The sequence below is a fragment of the Anolis carolinensis genome, chromosome 4, assembly GCF_035594765.1.
Source record: "Anolis carolinensis isolate JA03-04 chromosome 4, rAnoCar3.1.pri, whole genome shotgun sequence".
NCBI lineage: Eukaryota > Metazoa > Chordata > Lepidosauria > Squamata > Dactyloidae > Anolis > Anolis carolinensis.
The window spans coordinates 138,839,928-138,856,746 of NC_085844.1; the positions used below are offsets into that span (position 1 = coordinate 138,839,928).

Below are 16,819 nucleotides of genomic sequence, written 5' to 3' on the forward strand. Positions count from 1 at the left end.
GTAGAAAGGGCCACGGAGGTGCAATGAGTTAAACCGCTGAGCTGTTGAACTTGCTGCCCGGAAGGTCACAGTTCGAATCTGTGGGACGGGGTGAGCTTTCTCTGTAAGCCCCAGCTTCTGCCAATCTAGCAGTTTGAAAACATGTAAATATGAGTAGATCAATAGGTACCACCTTGGTGGGAAGGTAAACGGCTCTCCATGCAGTCATGCTGGCCACATGACCTAGGAGGTGTCTACGGACAACGCAGGCTCTTTGGCTTAAAAATGGAGATGAGCACCACCCCAGAGCCGGTGATGAAACCTTTACCTTTATCTGTGTTTGTTGTTTCTAGGCATTGAATGTTTGCCTTGTGTCTGTGTTTGCTAGGATCCGCCCTGAGTCCCCTTGGGAAGATAGGGCGGAATACAAATGAAGTGTTGTTGTTGTTGTTGTTATTATTATTATCTTCCTCAATTTACAGTCAAGTATATATGGTAGTCATTTAAAATGCAGTTTGTAAATGAAGAAAATAGTGCTAAAGCATGTTTTGATTTTTAAGTGTTATTCACAAAGTGCTTTAATTTGTACTGGAATACAGGGAACTATGAGATTCTCCTGCTTAAAGATACACTGAAATGAGGCTTGTAGAGGAGACTACTGGAAGGTTCCATTCATGGAAGTAGTTATTAAACACAAAGGTGGTTCAGCAGGAAAACTGCTCTTTCTTAATCATTGCATTGGATTGCTTTGTTTTCCAGGATATTGCATATATTCGCTCACACTACAACATTGAAGACTTTATTTATTTCAGCCATTATCAACAAGAAGAACATGCGCATCTTTACCATTTTGCTCTAAATCCAATCTTTCATCACTATGCAAAACATTTTTTGAAGGAGGTACTTCGGCTTGGGTACAAATCCTGTCTCTACTACCCTATTTATCCACAGCCTGAAGAAGGGAAGGTAAACAATAACCTATGTAACTTAACTTATTTTTTATTTTCACTGGAATGGAATATGTAGTATTACACCACAGAAATATGTAACATACACAAATAACTTCAACATGATTAATAAAACATTATTCAGATTGTATGAGCAAGCACTTAAATTTAGAGATAAAATAAAATGCCCATGAATTCAGTATATTAGACCTCTTTCACACAGCTGAATAAAATCCCACATTATCTGCTTTGAACTGGAATATATGGAAGTGTGGACTCAGCTAACCCAGTTCAAAGCAAATATTGTGGGATTTTCTGCCTTGATATCCAGGATTATATGGCTGTGTGGAAGGGCCCTAAGATGGACAAAATATAGGGGTTCAATTTTTAGCTAGTTACCTGTCCTTAGATCCTGAGTTCTTGACTGAATAATAATTTGCATAAAGATCTTCCTAAATTCATAGAACGGGGGCATGGCTGACTATCCAATGTTGCAGACTTCTAATGAAACAAAACAATCTTGTCAGTTTTTTCAAAATTGTCGTGAAACTAGCTGTGCCCGGCCACACGTTGCTGTGGTGAAATGTGGTAGTATGGGGAATAAAGTATTGAGGAACTGGTGGTAGTTAGTATATGCTATTTCCTAAAGCTTGTGTATATACAATATTTCTGGTTGTTTATTTTTTTGTCTGTTGGAGGTAAGTATGAATGCTGCAATTAGCCAGAATGATTAGTATGTAATGGCCTTTCAGCTTCAAAACCTGGCTGCTTCCTCCCTGGGGTAATCTTTTGTTGGGTGGTGTTAGCTGGCTCTGATTGTTTCCTGTCTAGAATTCCCATTTTATGAGTATTGTTCTTTTATTTACTGTCCTGATTTTAGAGATTATATTGTTCTGTATTATTATACCACAGTAATTATTATATATTTATAATCTTATATTATCTGCTTAGAACTGGATTATGTGAGGCCCCTTCTACACAACTGTATACAATCTACACTGAACTGGATTATATGGCAGTGTGGACTCAAGATAATCCAGTTCAAAGCAGGAGCCCCCAGTGGAGTAGTGGGCTAAAGCCTTGTGACTTGAAGGTTGGGCTGCTGATCTGCAAGCTGCCAGGTTCGAATCCCACCCGGGGAGAGCGCGGATGAGCTCCCTCTATCGGCTCCAGCTCCATGCGGGGACATGAGAGAAGCCTCCCACAAGGATGGTAAAAACATCAAAACATCCGGGCGTCCCCTGGGCAACGTCCTTGCAGATGGCCAATTCTCTCACTCCAGAAGCAACTTGCAGTTTCTCACGTCGCTCCTAACACACACACACAAAGTTCAAAGCAGATACTGTGGATTATCTGCCTTGGCATACTCGGATATATAGTTGTGTGGAAAGGCCTTGAGTCTACATTGCCATATAATCCAGTTCAAATCAGATAATCTGTATTTCATAGGCAGTGTGGAAGAGGCCTAAGTGAACCTTGCCTGTCCCCTGGGCACCATTGTGGCTGAGGGCATTGCTAGGACATGAAGTGGGCAGGGCCTAAAGGGGGTGGGGTACTGATTGGCAGCCAGGGGGAGAATGGCTCTTCCTCATCCTCCCCCCCCCCCCCATTTCTAATAGGTTTATGTGTTCCTGTGTGTGTAAGGAGGGAGGGAAGCACCTCCAAGAAGAACAGCCCTGGCAGCTGGCTCTCTCTCTACCTTCTCTTCTCCACATGCAGAGCTCCCCCGCCAGCTGTAAACATAGTTGCCCCCTCAGGGCAAGTATGGAGAGTAAAGGGCAAAGAGGGGAAGGTACCATTTGGGCCAAAAAGGGAGGGGTGGACGTGAAAAATAGATATAGGCCAATCTTGGGCGGGGGGTTGATGGTCACTCCTTGGAAAGTGATTAGTTTTGTGGCCAAATCTGGTGTGATTTGGCCCAGTGGTTTTGTTGTTAACTCGGTCCTAATTATGCACATTACCTTTATATAGAGAGATAGATCCATTAGAAAAGCTGAGAGGGAATCTTATGAAAGATCTTCAAAAGATGTGGTCCCTTGTCTTTCAGCCTAAATAAAATCAAACAAACCTTAAATAAGCTAAAACAAGAAAACTTCCTGGCCCTGTTAGGCTCAAGTGGGAATTATTTTATAACATCCCCTCCCATTGTGCTAAATTAGTTCAATGACATTCATCATGGATGATTCCCATTCCAAAAAAAATCAGGAAACAATCTTGACGCTCTAATTAAACAAGATGCAAACACCAATTTTCGCCAACATAATAAATGAATTTATTCTAGAAAACATAAACCTTGACCAAATAGGCTTTATTCCAAGGAATCATCTTGCAAATCCCATCTAATGAGTACTTAATGATATACATCATTCTACCTTATCAGAGACATTGATGACCTCTTTGGATCCTTTAAGGCATTCAATAGGGAGGAGTGGTAGTATCGCTTTAGGGTGCTTCAGGAACTGAATTTTGACAACAAAATTTTAGCACCATTAAAACATCTATACAAATAGTTCCTAACCTGTGGTCTCATGATATGTACCTGGGGAAAGGAAAGAACGATGTCTCGGAGTTTAGGGAAGTGGATACTGAACAGACAAATAACAAATGCTTAAGTGTGCCATGTAACTGTCAGTAGCCCTTGCTCCCTGCCTCAGCTGGTAGAAAACAAACAAATTGGATGAGGTAGTTGCCTCATAACTCCTCTGTATTGGTATCTACCTTTAGTCTCAGGGATGGCATCCAATTATTGGGTGGCAAGGAAAATGATGCCTTTACCTCGGCCTTCTGTAACATTGTGGACTCTGCCACCATTGCCCATGAGGCACTTGGCAGTGAGCAACAGAAAATGCAGCAATGCCCATTTTTGTAGCTTTTCATTCTCAACACCTGATGTGAGCATGCTGTGCTCCGTCTCTCTTCTTCCATCTCACGTTTCCCCTCAACTCCCAGACAACATAGGAAGTGCAAGAAATTCCTCCTAATGAAGGAAGTGAGGGGAAGCAGACAGGGACAGGAAAGACAGAAAATAAAAAAACGGGTCTGGATCCACCTGAACATCAGGAAGAACTTCCTCACTGTGAGAGCTGTTTGGCAGTGGAACTCTCTCCCCTGGACTGTGGTGGAGGCTCCTTCTTTGGAGGCTTTTAAGCAGAGTCTGGATGGACATCTGTCGGGGGTGCTTTGAATATGATTTCCTGCTTCTTGGCAGGGGGTTGGACTGGATGGCCCATGAGGTCTCTTCCAACTCTACTATTCTATGATTCTATGATTCAGGCAATGGAAGTGGGGAGGAAGGGACTAGCTTCAGCAGGAAGGATGACAGCCACTTCTTCCAGTTCTCCAGGCACTTGGAACCTTTCAGAAGATGAATGGTGGTGGACGCTGTCTCAATGCATATGTTACTTGGCTTGTTACCTCGTCTGCCAACTCATAAACTGTTACCTCACTCTCCCACTTCATATGGTTAATTTCACGTTTTCCTCTATTACCTTCTCTCACTCCACTGGTTCAGGTATCAGGTGAGGACATGGTCAGGTTCTGTAGTTTTTAAAACTACCTACAGATACATTTAAACCTCCTTCAAATATTTTCCTCCCATATCTCATATATATTATATGTAAATGCATAGTTTAATTTTTAAAATATTTTTTCAAAAAAATGCACTGATACCATTTCCATTTTAAAACATGTGACTGAAATTGTAGATATTAAAATAACTGATAAAATAGTGTGTGAGCTGGAATATCTGGTTCTAATCTCACCTTTTTCAAGCTCAGGCACATAGTGTTAAACTGTGATTTAATGTAATATGAAAATATAACCTGCAAAATATATGAAAATATATTCCTGCAAGGCAGGAATCCTTCCACACGCTGTGGGCTCAGAGTATTGTACACAATTTTTTGGGTCACTGACATGACGTCATAGTTACAGACCTTTAAAAAGATCTCAGTTACAAATAAGCAGGTTGTATTTTATGAACTGAAGTATTGCCATGGCAATTCTCATTCAGGTACAGTTGAAATATGGGTGTGCAAGATAAAAGAAAATATTACCAATACTAATTTTAATTCTACATTAAGTAAAATGCTTTGTGTTATGTTATTTAAATGTTTATTTACAGTATTCTTTTATTTTTGTCACTATTCTTCAGTTCTTATTGCTCCCCAGCTGTCTAAATGGAGACTAACTAAATTTGGTATAGAAAAATAAAACTGTTTTAATTATCTGTTGTAATTATGAGAACATGAAGATTTTTCTTTCATAATAATGCTATTGCATTAATGTGACTTGTTTGGATGAAAAACATCTTTTTATGTGCATTATTGGTATACATGTTTAACCCTTTTTTTGCCACATAAGCAGAGTTGAGCAGTAAGACTGCAGTGTTGCTTAATGAGGTTGGATAAGAATGATTCATTATCTCAGTGAAAGGAAATATTCTCTTGGGAAGCTATTGGTGCTGCAAAATCCGAGGAACCAAACCACTTGTTTATCTGTCATTCCCACTGAGATAGTCATATAATTACTCTCATAATTATCTTCATTAGTGCTGGGAATTATCTGCAATCCATTCCTCTGCTCATAGAGTGTTTATATTTTTGATGATATTTCTCTTGGAGTCAGTCAAGGGGATAAAGGATTCTTATATTTACAAAGCACTAGCACAGACATCTGTGATGCACTTTTCTGACATTCTCTGTGCTAAAATATAACTTGTCCTTCAGTTCCAGAATCCCTCTGCCCATTCCCTGACATCTGCCCTTCATTACATGGTTCCCGTGCGACCAAGACGACAGATTGTCTATCCTTTGGAAAAACTTGGCATAAACGCTCCATCAAAAGAGGTCTCTAAGGATCAGGTGGGTAACAGAAGCAGCAAGCGAGCAAAAGGCATAGCTCTAGCTAAATGTAGGATTTGGCAGATGGGATGACATTACTGTCTTAATGTTGGTGGGCTGCTTCTTAATTACCTTGAACCTGATAGTCATGCTCTTGCAGTGTCAGGCTTGCCAATATCATTTTCTGAGCGTGCATTTTGATGTGGAGATTAAAACCAGTAGCCCTTAAATTATTCAGAATTGGACCAGTAATGATTTAAGTATTAAAAATGACCAGATTTGCAGTATGGGTATTTTTTTATCAGAGCATTTTATCCAACAGTTCAATTTATGCCAATAAGACAAAATAATTAGTCAAATGCTTATGAATCCTCTCCTCTCCCCCTCTGAAAAACAGATGCTCTGCTATAGCAAAAAAGCAGGACTTGGACTTTGATCAATAAAAGAATTGAGTCAGAGCAGAAGTTCATCTAACCCACTTGTTTTCCAAAGTGACCAATCAGATACTCCTCCCATTGGGAATACAATCTTCTCCCACTGCTAACTCCCTTCTATGAATTTCTCTAAACCTGTGTTAATCCTACCACCATAATAAATGCGGAGGGGAATGAGGCCAGATGGGTGGTTGTAAGCATCCATCTGGCCCCATGGTAATGCAGAATACGTAGAATAGGTGTGTTATTTGTCACTTCAGATGTAGATCAATTTTAAAAGTTTATTCATTTAGTTACTGGATAAAAGGAAGGAAGATGGTGATAGTGATGATTATGATGATGCTGACGCCGATTGCTTTTGCCTCTGTACATACCTCTTACACACATAATAGAGGCAGTTAAACTGTGGAAATCTGTTTTTGCATAAATTTAGGGTTTTGGGTTATTTTTTACTTTGGGTCATAAAGTACATTTGTGACCTCCAGCAATATTTTTTCTTTGTGTTAATTTCACAATTATAGCATAGATGACAATTAGATATGCTGATTTTTTTTCTAAAGAATTACAGTAGAGTTCCGATTAACCGACTTCCAGTTATCTGACCTACTGTATTATCCGACGTGGCAGGCTCGCCCTTTGGAAGTGCCCCGTGTGCGTTGCTAGGCAGCAACATGCACGGGCCACTTCCCTAAGCTGAGTGCTCGCCGTAGGGATGAACCTTGTCCTTCCGGCGAGCACTCGGCCCTTTGGAGGCACCCCCTGCGTGTTGCTAGGCAGCAACGGGCACGGGGCGCTTCCCTAAACCGACTTGCCGGGAGGGATAATAGGGTCTCCCTATTATCCATCAGTTCCAGTTATCTGACATTCGGCCCACCCATTTATGTCGAATAACCGGAACTCTACTGTGCCTATATATTTGAGTATAAGCTGGGTTTTTCAGCACTTTTTTAGGACTGAACAGCCCCCTCAGCTTATAGCCAAGTAAGGGTCCTGGCCAGCTTATATTTGGGTCGGCTTATACTCAAGTATATAGGTAATCAGTGTTGGACATTGTTAATTTATTAAAGTCTTATTATTATCTTAAATTATAGTTTTATGTAAATATTCAAAAACATTTAATCTACTGATGCCTTAATTAATGTTATTTTGTTGGTATCTATTTTTATTTTTATTTTTGAAATTTACCAGTAACTGCTTCATTTCCCACTCTCGTCTTATACTTGAGTCAATACATTTTCCCAGTTTTTTGTGGTAAAATTAGGCTATGTAATATACTGGACAGAGTAAAATATGCCAAGATATCATATTGGTAACAACTAGCTCTCTTTATATTTGCAAATTGCTTGGAAAGGGATATTATTTTATTCCTCATAGATTCATCAAGTACAGGCAAAATGTTGGGATTTTGTGCTTGAAAATGTAATGGTTCAGTCCTAAATGTCGAAATGAAAAGATAGCAAGAAGGATGAGAAAGGCATAAGCAAGTGCAGGGGCAATTTTGTTTTAAAGTGTGTAGTAGATTGTGGTGAATCAAAAGTCCCAAGAGATGAAGTATAGGATCAATCCATTCAGTTTATGCTCTTAGTTGAAATTTGTAAAGTCAAAAATTTATAGAGCAGCTACTATGGCTTGGGCAATACTGAATTCATTATAAAGCAAACGGGGTGCTACCTATGTTTCACCTGCCTAGGTTAAAAAGAAGTCTCCAGGTCAAACCCAGGATATATGCTGTTGTCCTCCAGTCTTTCCTAACTTTAAAACTGGGAATCCCTTGGGAAACTCACTCATTTGTGTGTTTAGGGGATGGGGGGGGGGGGTGATCCCTGTACTCTCATAAGCTTCCATCTTCCTCACACGTTTTGGTGCTTTGGGGTTTCTTGCAAATTTGGAAGGTGATAGGCAACTCAGAATATCTTTAGCTACTTTTTGAATATTTTATACTTTAAAGTGATGTTGCATGTTTTGAATACTTATATACAGAGTCAAATTAGCATGTTCCCAAAGGGCAAGAAGTGTAAAAGCTGGCATATAAATCTTTTTAATAAATTTAAATTCTATGTTGTTCGTATAGATCCTGAGAAATGTAAAACAGCTTAAATTTTCACATAAAAGCAACTAGTTTTCATAGTTTTTCTCTATTCAAATTCTGATCACATTGCTATTGCAATTTTGTGCCAGTTTTTCCCCATTTTTCTTCCATCTGTGCAACTGGCTCAGTTACAAGCTACCATGCTTTTTTATCTTTTTATTTTCATGGAGTATTAGTAATGTTTTTGAAACCTGTTGTAATATTTGGGATGCTTTTTTGAGACTACAAATGTTTGGATTTTTCTCCCCTCCCCCAAAATGAAGAAAATCCCTCTTTGTTGCAATGTAGCAGATATTTCTAGCATTCTAGATTGATTAATTAATTAGTGAATGGTTTTTCTGTTGTGGGAAACTTGGGCACATCACAGTTGGACAGAATCTTGGGCAAGACCAAAAGGTGAAGCTGATTTTGAGAAACATCAATGTGATTTGGAAGACAATGAAAGGTGTTTGCATGTCACACACCACCAGTGAACTGTTCAGTAAAAAATAGTAGTAGTAGCTGGAGGTCTTTCACCAAAATAATATTTTCTGCTGTAGTTGTTGTTTGTATATCTAATATATACATTGGGGGAAATATGCTTGAAACATATGCTTTTTCAATTATTTTAATGCACTGTGTATAATTACCTTGAGAGCAAGAAACTATAATTTTTATAATTATATTTCAAACACTTATATATTATTAACTTGTTTACCTTCTCACCATCTGGGAACATTCTGCAATCCATCTGTTTTGTGTAATTATGTAATTATGAATATGAGGCTAGAATAGGTGATATAATTAACAAGAATAACTACTCTATGATGCATAATAAAAATGTCATATGTCTGTTTAATTACTTCTTGTTTCTGACCAGCCATTGTTCATGCTTTATTATTACTTGGTTCTATTCAGGCCATCAGATTTTATTACATACTTCAGAATTGTTGTATCTCCTGCTGCTTGCAAAAGGGTTGACGAATCAATTATTCTTATTATTGCTGAAAGCTTTCTCAACTTGATAATTCTTCATGAAGGAGATGTTTGCATTTCCTAGTCCAGGGGCAGGCAGAATGCTAAATGCAGTCCACTAATCATCTAAAGCTGGGTCATGGTGTAGTTGTTCACTGATCAAAATGGCAAGAATTTTTGCACTTTGAATTTGCTAGTCCATCTTATGGGATTAGCAACAGTTCTGGCATCCACATGAAACCTGGGTCTGCCACTACAATCCCATTTGCATGGTTTTTTGATCCCGCCTACTTTGTTCATGGTATGTACTTTGTTTAGCTTCATAAGGAAACTATTATAGTGGATTTAGGCTGCCACCAGCAATCCTGAATTTTAGCTCCTCCAAGGAGATAAGATAAGGACGAGCAAACAAAGGAGCAGATGACAAGAGTAGTAGGTAGGCAGTAAGTGAAAGCTGAGATATTTTGGAAAATTTCAGAGCAAAAGAGGAATGGAAACAATAGATGGAATAGTGACTAATGGTGAATCCCCTAGAAAATAGGCAAATCATTGTCTTTCTTGTGAAAATCAATTTCATATGTATCTTCCCAAAATTTATTCCATTTTATTTCCCCATCAGTCTTTTTTTAATCCACATAAATATTTAAATATATATTCTATGACAAATAGTGATTTCCAAATGTATATAATTTTGAGTGGAAGATGGTGTTGGAAGATTGAGAAACTGTGAAACCCAGTTTCGAACCACCTATTAGTCTAGGAAGAATAGATCACAGTATCAGAATTTATGCATATCAGATTCCTCTGGCATTCCTATTCTCCACACCTTTGCCTAATGCGTATGTCTGGATGGGGTATAAGTATAACTTTATATTAAACTAGCTGTGCCCGGCCACGCGTTACTGTGGCGAAGTCTGGTGGTATGGGAAAGAAAGTACAGTAGAGTCTCACTTATCCAACATAAACGGGCCGGCAGAATGTTGGATAAGCGAATATGTTGGATAATAAGGAGACATTAAGGAAAAGCCTATTAAACATCAAATTAGGTTATGATTTTACAAATGAAGCACCAAAACATCATGTTAGACAACAAATTTCGCAGAAAAAGTAGTTCAATACGCAGTAATGCTATGTAGTAATTACTGTATTTACGAATTTAGCACCAAAATATCACGATGTATTGAAAACATTGACTACAAAAATGTGTTGGATAATCCAGAACGTTGGATAAGTGAGTGTTGGATAAGTGAGACTCTACTGTATTGAGGAATTGGTGGTAGTTAAGGTAAAGGGTAAACGTTTTCCCCAGACATTAAGTCCAGTCGTGTCTTACTCTGGGAGTTGGTGCTCATCTCCATTTCTAAGCCGAAGAGCCGCCGTTGTCCATAGACTCCTCCAAGGTCATGTGGCATGACTGCATGGAGCGGCGTTACCTTCCTGCCGGAGCAGTACCTATTGATGCACTCACATTTGCATGTTTTTGAACTTCTGGGTTGGCAGAAGCTGGGGCTAACAGTGGGGGCTCTCTCCACTCCTCCAATTCAAACCTGCGGCCTTTCGGTCCAGAAGTTCAGCAGCTCAGCTCTTTAACACACTGCGCCATCAGGGGATATTATTTCCTAAAGGTTGTGAATATACAATATTTCTGATTGGGTTTTTTTTGTCTGTTGGAGGCAAGTATGAATGCTGCAATTAGGAAAAATGATTAGGATGTAATGGCCTTGCAGCTTTAAAGCCTGGCTGTTTTCTCCCTGAGTGAATTTTTTGTTGGGAGGTGTTAGCTGGCCCTGATTATTTCCTGTCTGGAATTCCCTTGTTTTCAGAGTGGTGTTGTTTGCGATATTTTATGTGCTTCTACTGTCTGTGGCCCTGAGAAAACAGGATTTGCCAGACTTTGATGCTGGGAATACTTTGTTGGGAGGTGTTAGCTGGCCCTGATTGTTTCCTGTGTGGAATTCCCCTATTTATTTACTGTCCTGGTTTTAGAGATTTATGAATTTAGCACCAAAATATCACAATATATTGAAAGCATTTACTACAAAAATGTGTTGGATAATCCAGAACGTTGGATAAGCGAGTGTTGGATAAGTGAGTACTGTAATTACTACATAGCATTACTGTGTATGGAACTACTTTTTCTGTCAAATTTGTTGTATAATATGATGTTTTGGTGCTTAATTTGTATAACGATTACCTAATTTGATGTTTAATTGGCTTTTCCTGAATCCCTTCTTATTATCCAACATGTTCACTTATCCTGCCGGCCTGTTTATGTTGGATAAGTGAGACTCTACTGTATACTGATAATCTTACATTATCTGCTTAGTACTGGATTATATGAGGCCCCTTCTTCATAGCTGTATAAAATTCACACTGAAGTGGATTATATAGTAGTGTGGAGTCAAGATAATCCAGTGCAAAGCAGATAATATAAGATTCTAAATGGGTTATATAGCTGTGTGGAAGGGCCTTGAGTCTACACTGCCATATAATCCAGTGCAAATCTGATAATCTGTGGAAGAAGCCTAAGTGAGGCCTAAATCTGCCTGTCCCCTAACTGAAACCTGGCTGTCCCTTGGTTGCTAGGCAACCAAGTGGGCAGAGATTAGCCCTCTAAACTGGCAGCAATTGGATAAAAAAAATTATTGCTCTCCCTCTAATTAGGACTTTATTTTTCTTTTCTTTTTGTTGTATCAACCTTGAGGTGTGGATGATGGGTTGTGTTGTCAAATTTTGAGGTTGGGGGGCCTGTACTTTTGTTGTTTTGTGAGTCGCCGTGATGCCATCACTCTTTTATATATATAGATATGTATTTTTTAAGATTCTTATATAGAAAAATTAATATATGCAGAACTAGGGGAAAAATATTACTGTTTCCCTCAGGGTTAGAGCCATTAATGTAACAGAGTAAACTATTGGATAAATCACCCATATTAGGTTGTTTCAATACAGTTAAAATAGTGTTTGTCTTTCAGGTTGCTGACTACCACTTGTCAGCCTAATGTCCATCCTTGTTCGTTGAACTTTCTGTGCCTGCCTTCATTTGCCCATGATTCCATTTAATCTAGTTGAGGTTAATTTCCAACATAGTTTAGTTTATGGACATCCTTGGCATCATAGCGTAAAAATATAGCATTGTGAGATAATTGACAAAATTTGGCAATAGCCAATTTCCTGTCAGTGAGTGAATACACATGAAGCAGCTGTTACAAAGTTATGAATGTGTAACCTGGAGTTATATATTCGTAACGTATTTGGTATTTATGATCTCTATATATTCCCTATTTTAGGGTTCATGTAGGAACTGTGAAAGTTCCCAGCCCCTACTTACAGGGGAGGGAGCTGCTATGATCAACAGAGATCTGTTCCACTGAGATTCAGGATGTAGCTGACAGATATCCTATCCCCTTTCCTCTGCTTGAATGATGTCCAGTGCAAGGGAGAATTATGACAAGGACCCCACTTCTGGTTGCCACAATGGGGATCGCTCATGGGAAGGGGTAGGAATGTTAGTCAGCTGCTTCCTGAACAATATGGAAACAGACCCCAATCAATGACAGCACCTGCTTCCCAGTAAGTGAGTATACAGACAAGTTTATTGTGTAGCCATGTAACTGCAGTGGGAATGCATTCATAAATCCCCACGGGATTCTGGTCTATGAAGGTAGTTCATAGCAGAATAGCACTGAAATACTAGAATTTAATGTAAGGAGTGTCAAAAATGTCCTTAAAAGAATGGTACTTTTCAGCAAAATGAAACTGAAATATGATAATTCATAATTCAGCTTTATACAAATTAACTTACAATGGGTTAAATAAGCACCCCTCTCTAATTCATATGCTTAGGAATGCAACTATAAACAAACAATTAATTAAAAAATATTATGTGAGGTCAGGTGGAAATCAGCATGGTTTCATTTTATGCTTTTACAGACATATTTTCCAAGAAACAACTGTTGCTGAAGATTCTGCTGGGTGCAAGTAATAAACTGTTAATGATCTGTGTAGGACATATATGGTTTAAAACCCAATATTTATTCTATCATTTTTTGTTATGTGTATTTGATGATTTTATCGTACTATCTGTGGTACAGATGCATTTGTTCTGAACTGATGGTTGATCATAAATTTTCTCAATGTAAATGTCAGTGGGTTTTATGTGTTACTGCCATTACATCTTGTTTGGAAGCCTTAGCATTGCACAATTATGAGGAGGCACCAGATGGCATCATTAACAAGAATGCACTGAATGTTTACCACTTATGTTCATGTGTGAAATTAAAAGTAAGGTGACCTATCCTTCTTTTCAAAGCATAATGTCAGTAGTATGCAGGTGTTAATGTTTTCACCCCCGTAAAGTAGAATATTCATTTTCACCTGCAAAGTTTGTTCTTTCTTGTTTAACCTTTAATATAAAATTAAATGGGTTGTTACTTTGCTGAGGATGAGAGATGCTTGGAAAAGAAAGATGAATATTAATCTTTAAATATTACTACTTAGTAATGACCTCAAGAACTGCTACAAACAAACCTCAAATTTCCCCATGCTGTTCAGTCATACCGTGATATTATTTTCAGCACAAAGTCTGAAAATGATGAGTATTTAGTCAATTCTGGTTGATGGGATATGCATTCCTGCTTGTACTGTTATTTGTATTGTGGTATGCATATATACAGAACAAATCATATTGGCAAAGACCCTTATCTAGTCTTGTGATTTCAGTCCTTAGAACATTGTGGTCAAACAGCCATATCGCAGAATGTGCAGGCATGGGGGTAATGTGATGGAAGTAAACCTTAGTCTTGACAAAATCAGACTGCCTCCTTGGCTTCGGGTGCAAGTGCTACTCAGAAATGTAGCGGTTTCCTAAGTTGGACTCTGAACAGAAGCTCTTCAAGCATGGAAAAATTATCAAATGGAAATGTCTGGCATTGAAGGGCAAAGTTCAGGGCTTGCTGCATCAAAGCATTTCATTATGGTTGTGTATGTAAGAACATTGGCTAAAGCAAAGCAAAGCGGCTTTCAAACCAATTCCTTCCTTCCGTAGCAACAGTATCTGAGGAAGGCACAAAAGTGACCACAGGATAACTTAAAGCAGTGGTTCTCAACCTGTGGGTCCCCAGGTATTTTGGCCTACAACTCCCAGAAATCCCAGCAGGACTTTTAGCACACATTTTAAGTATTGATGAAACTCCCTGACATTTTCCACATTGTTTGTTTGTCTCTACTAGTAATGGGAGAAATATGCCAAGAGAAAGTCATGTCAGGCAAACCCTTGTCAGGATCACCTTCTATCTGGAAATGTATGTCCTCAGTGCAAAAGACTGTGCTGACCCAGAACTGGTTTCTAAACTCACAGACCCACAGTCAAGACTCTACCCGTGGAAGACAATCATACTTGGCCATGAGTGATCACCTTTGATATGATAATTAAAATATTCACAAACTAGCTATTTCATTTACAAGTTAGTCAAGTATGTGGAAGCATTCTAGGTTGTTTGAACCTTCAGCTTCAAGAATAATTTCAGTCTTTCTCCACCTATACACCCCTTTTCTTCCATCAAAGGGGAAAGTCTGACTTGCAAAAGAGCGGATAGTTAATGGAAGAGAAGGATTCTAACAGTCTGTCCCAGCATCACTCCCAGCAGCATGTCTTCTATTATTTCCTTAAAGAAGAGACTTCTTCACTCTTGCGAATTGGAGGAAAAGGATGGCAGCTGGGAGGAACATGAATGGACACCATAGAAATTTGAGATAACTGAGCCTGTCTGAAGTTTTTTGGGTCAGAAGTTAAGCACAAGATGGGATTGGTAGTGCAGCGACTGATTAAGACCCAGTACAGTATTCCCTCACTTATTGTGAGGGTTAGGTTCCAGGACCACCCGCAATAAGTGAAAATCTGCAAAGTAGTGATGCTATATATTTATACATTATTTTAGTAGTTATACAGTATTTTAAGTCTTTATCAACCAATCGTGTGTTGATAAATCACTTCCTTCTCCTCCTGTTGCCGCTTGGGCCCCTTTCCTCTCCCTTTGGCTTCTCCTTCCTCCCTTCCTTAGGCTGTAAATTGTAATTTTTTTTGATTTATAATATTCTTTTAGAGTTTATTGAAAAACCGCAAAACAGCAAATCCGCAAAAAGTGAACCGCGAAGTAGTGAGGGAACACTGTATAGCAAGAGTACCAAGGACAGTATTATATGTGGGATAGTAATCAATTAATATATTTGTTTGAAATATTTGTACACTAACGTGTGGTTCTTCAGATTGATAGATTAGAAGAAGCTGTGAAGTGACGCAGTTGTATGGTTTCCATGCCTATATCATAGCTTCAGTTTCAACAGACTGACCTCCTGCTACTATCTTGATGCCAACTGGAATGAAATGACGTGGAGCGGGAGAGACATGTTCCATTACCCAAGCAGGGTGCCTCTTTTACTAATTTATTGGGTGTGGCCAAGATTTAATACTGTTTTGGGGGTTGCATGTGCTGTATAGTGATACATCCAGCGGCAAGTTGGAATATGTGATGCTGTTATATTCAGTAGTCCATTTTGTGCCCCATGACCTTTCATCCATTCAGTTATGGCAGCCATCATATTACAGTGTCTCTGACATATGCCTAGCCCATACTTGTACAAAAATAATGTTGCAGATTTGAAGTCCCCCTTCTCCACTTTTGCACTTCTGCCTTTCAGTTGTACCACTCAATTATATTATTCGTTTGCTTATTTGTTTATAGAATAGGCCAGATGCCCTCAAGAAATTTAGACGCAAATGGATCCTATCAAGTTATAGTTTTGTCATAATGGTATATGCTTCTACTTGTAAGAAATCTAATTTCCCCAGACCTGTAATACCTATTGCAGTCCTCTGCCATGGCCTACCTTGTTTCAGAGAGTCCCCCAACTCTCAGGATCAAGTCAGTGTGTGTGGATAGGAACATGTAGTGGAGAGTGGGGAACAGTAAAAATTAGATTCCTAATTTTTCCAAAAGTTCAGGCTTTTTTGTTCATAATAAATACATGTAATAATTGTTATTTAAATAATAACAAACAAAGAAACAAATGGACAGTCGGTGATTATTTCAGTAGAGTGTTAATGAAATAATACATATATATTTTCATAGCACTGCATATGAATCAATATTAGATCTAGTTCCATAAGTGCATGACCAATTGTTTTCAGAATTACACAGGAAATTCTCTTAGGCTAATAAGAAAGGAAAGTTTGAAAGGAAACTTCATGAGGTGAAATTTCTTTTTGGCCCAACCTATATTTAATGTAAAGCCTCCTCTTAGCTTTTTCATCTTCTCAAGCTGTATGTTATGCCTGCTATGGGGATGCTAGCAAAAACCTTGCTGCCAAGGTGACAAAGGGCTAGCTCATGAGATTCTCTGCCCTTGCTCACCCATTGGTTGCCACTAGTGGTGGCATGTATTGCATGAGAACTCCTAGACCTTATGGCAGAGAGGGGAGAACTCTCCACAGGGATGCCATTTTCAATTGCTTCTGCATGGTGTGCATGATGCTAGCACAGTCTCTGTACACTTCTGCCTCTTCTCATTTTGCAT

General features: G+C 38.8%; 1 protein-coding gene across 3 annotated transcripts in view; it reads left to right on the plus strand.

Annotated features, from left to right (window-relative positions):
* Positions 1-16,819, plus strand: part of cfap61 (cilia and flagella associated protein 61) — a 132,126-nt gene that overhangs the window by 46,603 nt on the left and 68,704 nt on the right. For all 3 annotated transcript variants that reach the window (XM_062977912.1, XM_008109085.3, XM_062977911.1), the window contains 2 exons: positions 739-945; positions 5,654-5,788. In XM_062977912.1, the coding sequence (XP_062833982.1) occupies positions 739-945; positions 5,654-5,788 (342 nt within the window). The remainder of the gene's footprint in view (positions 1-738; positions 946-5,653; positions 5,789-16,819) is intronic.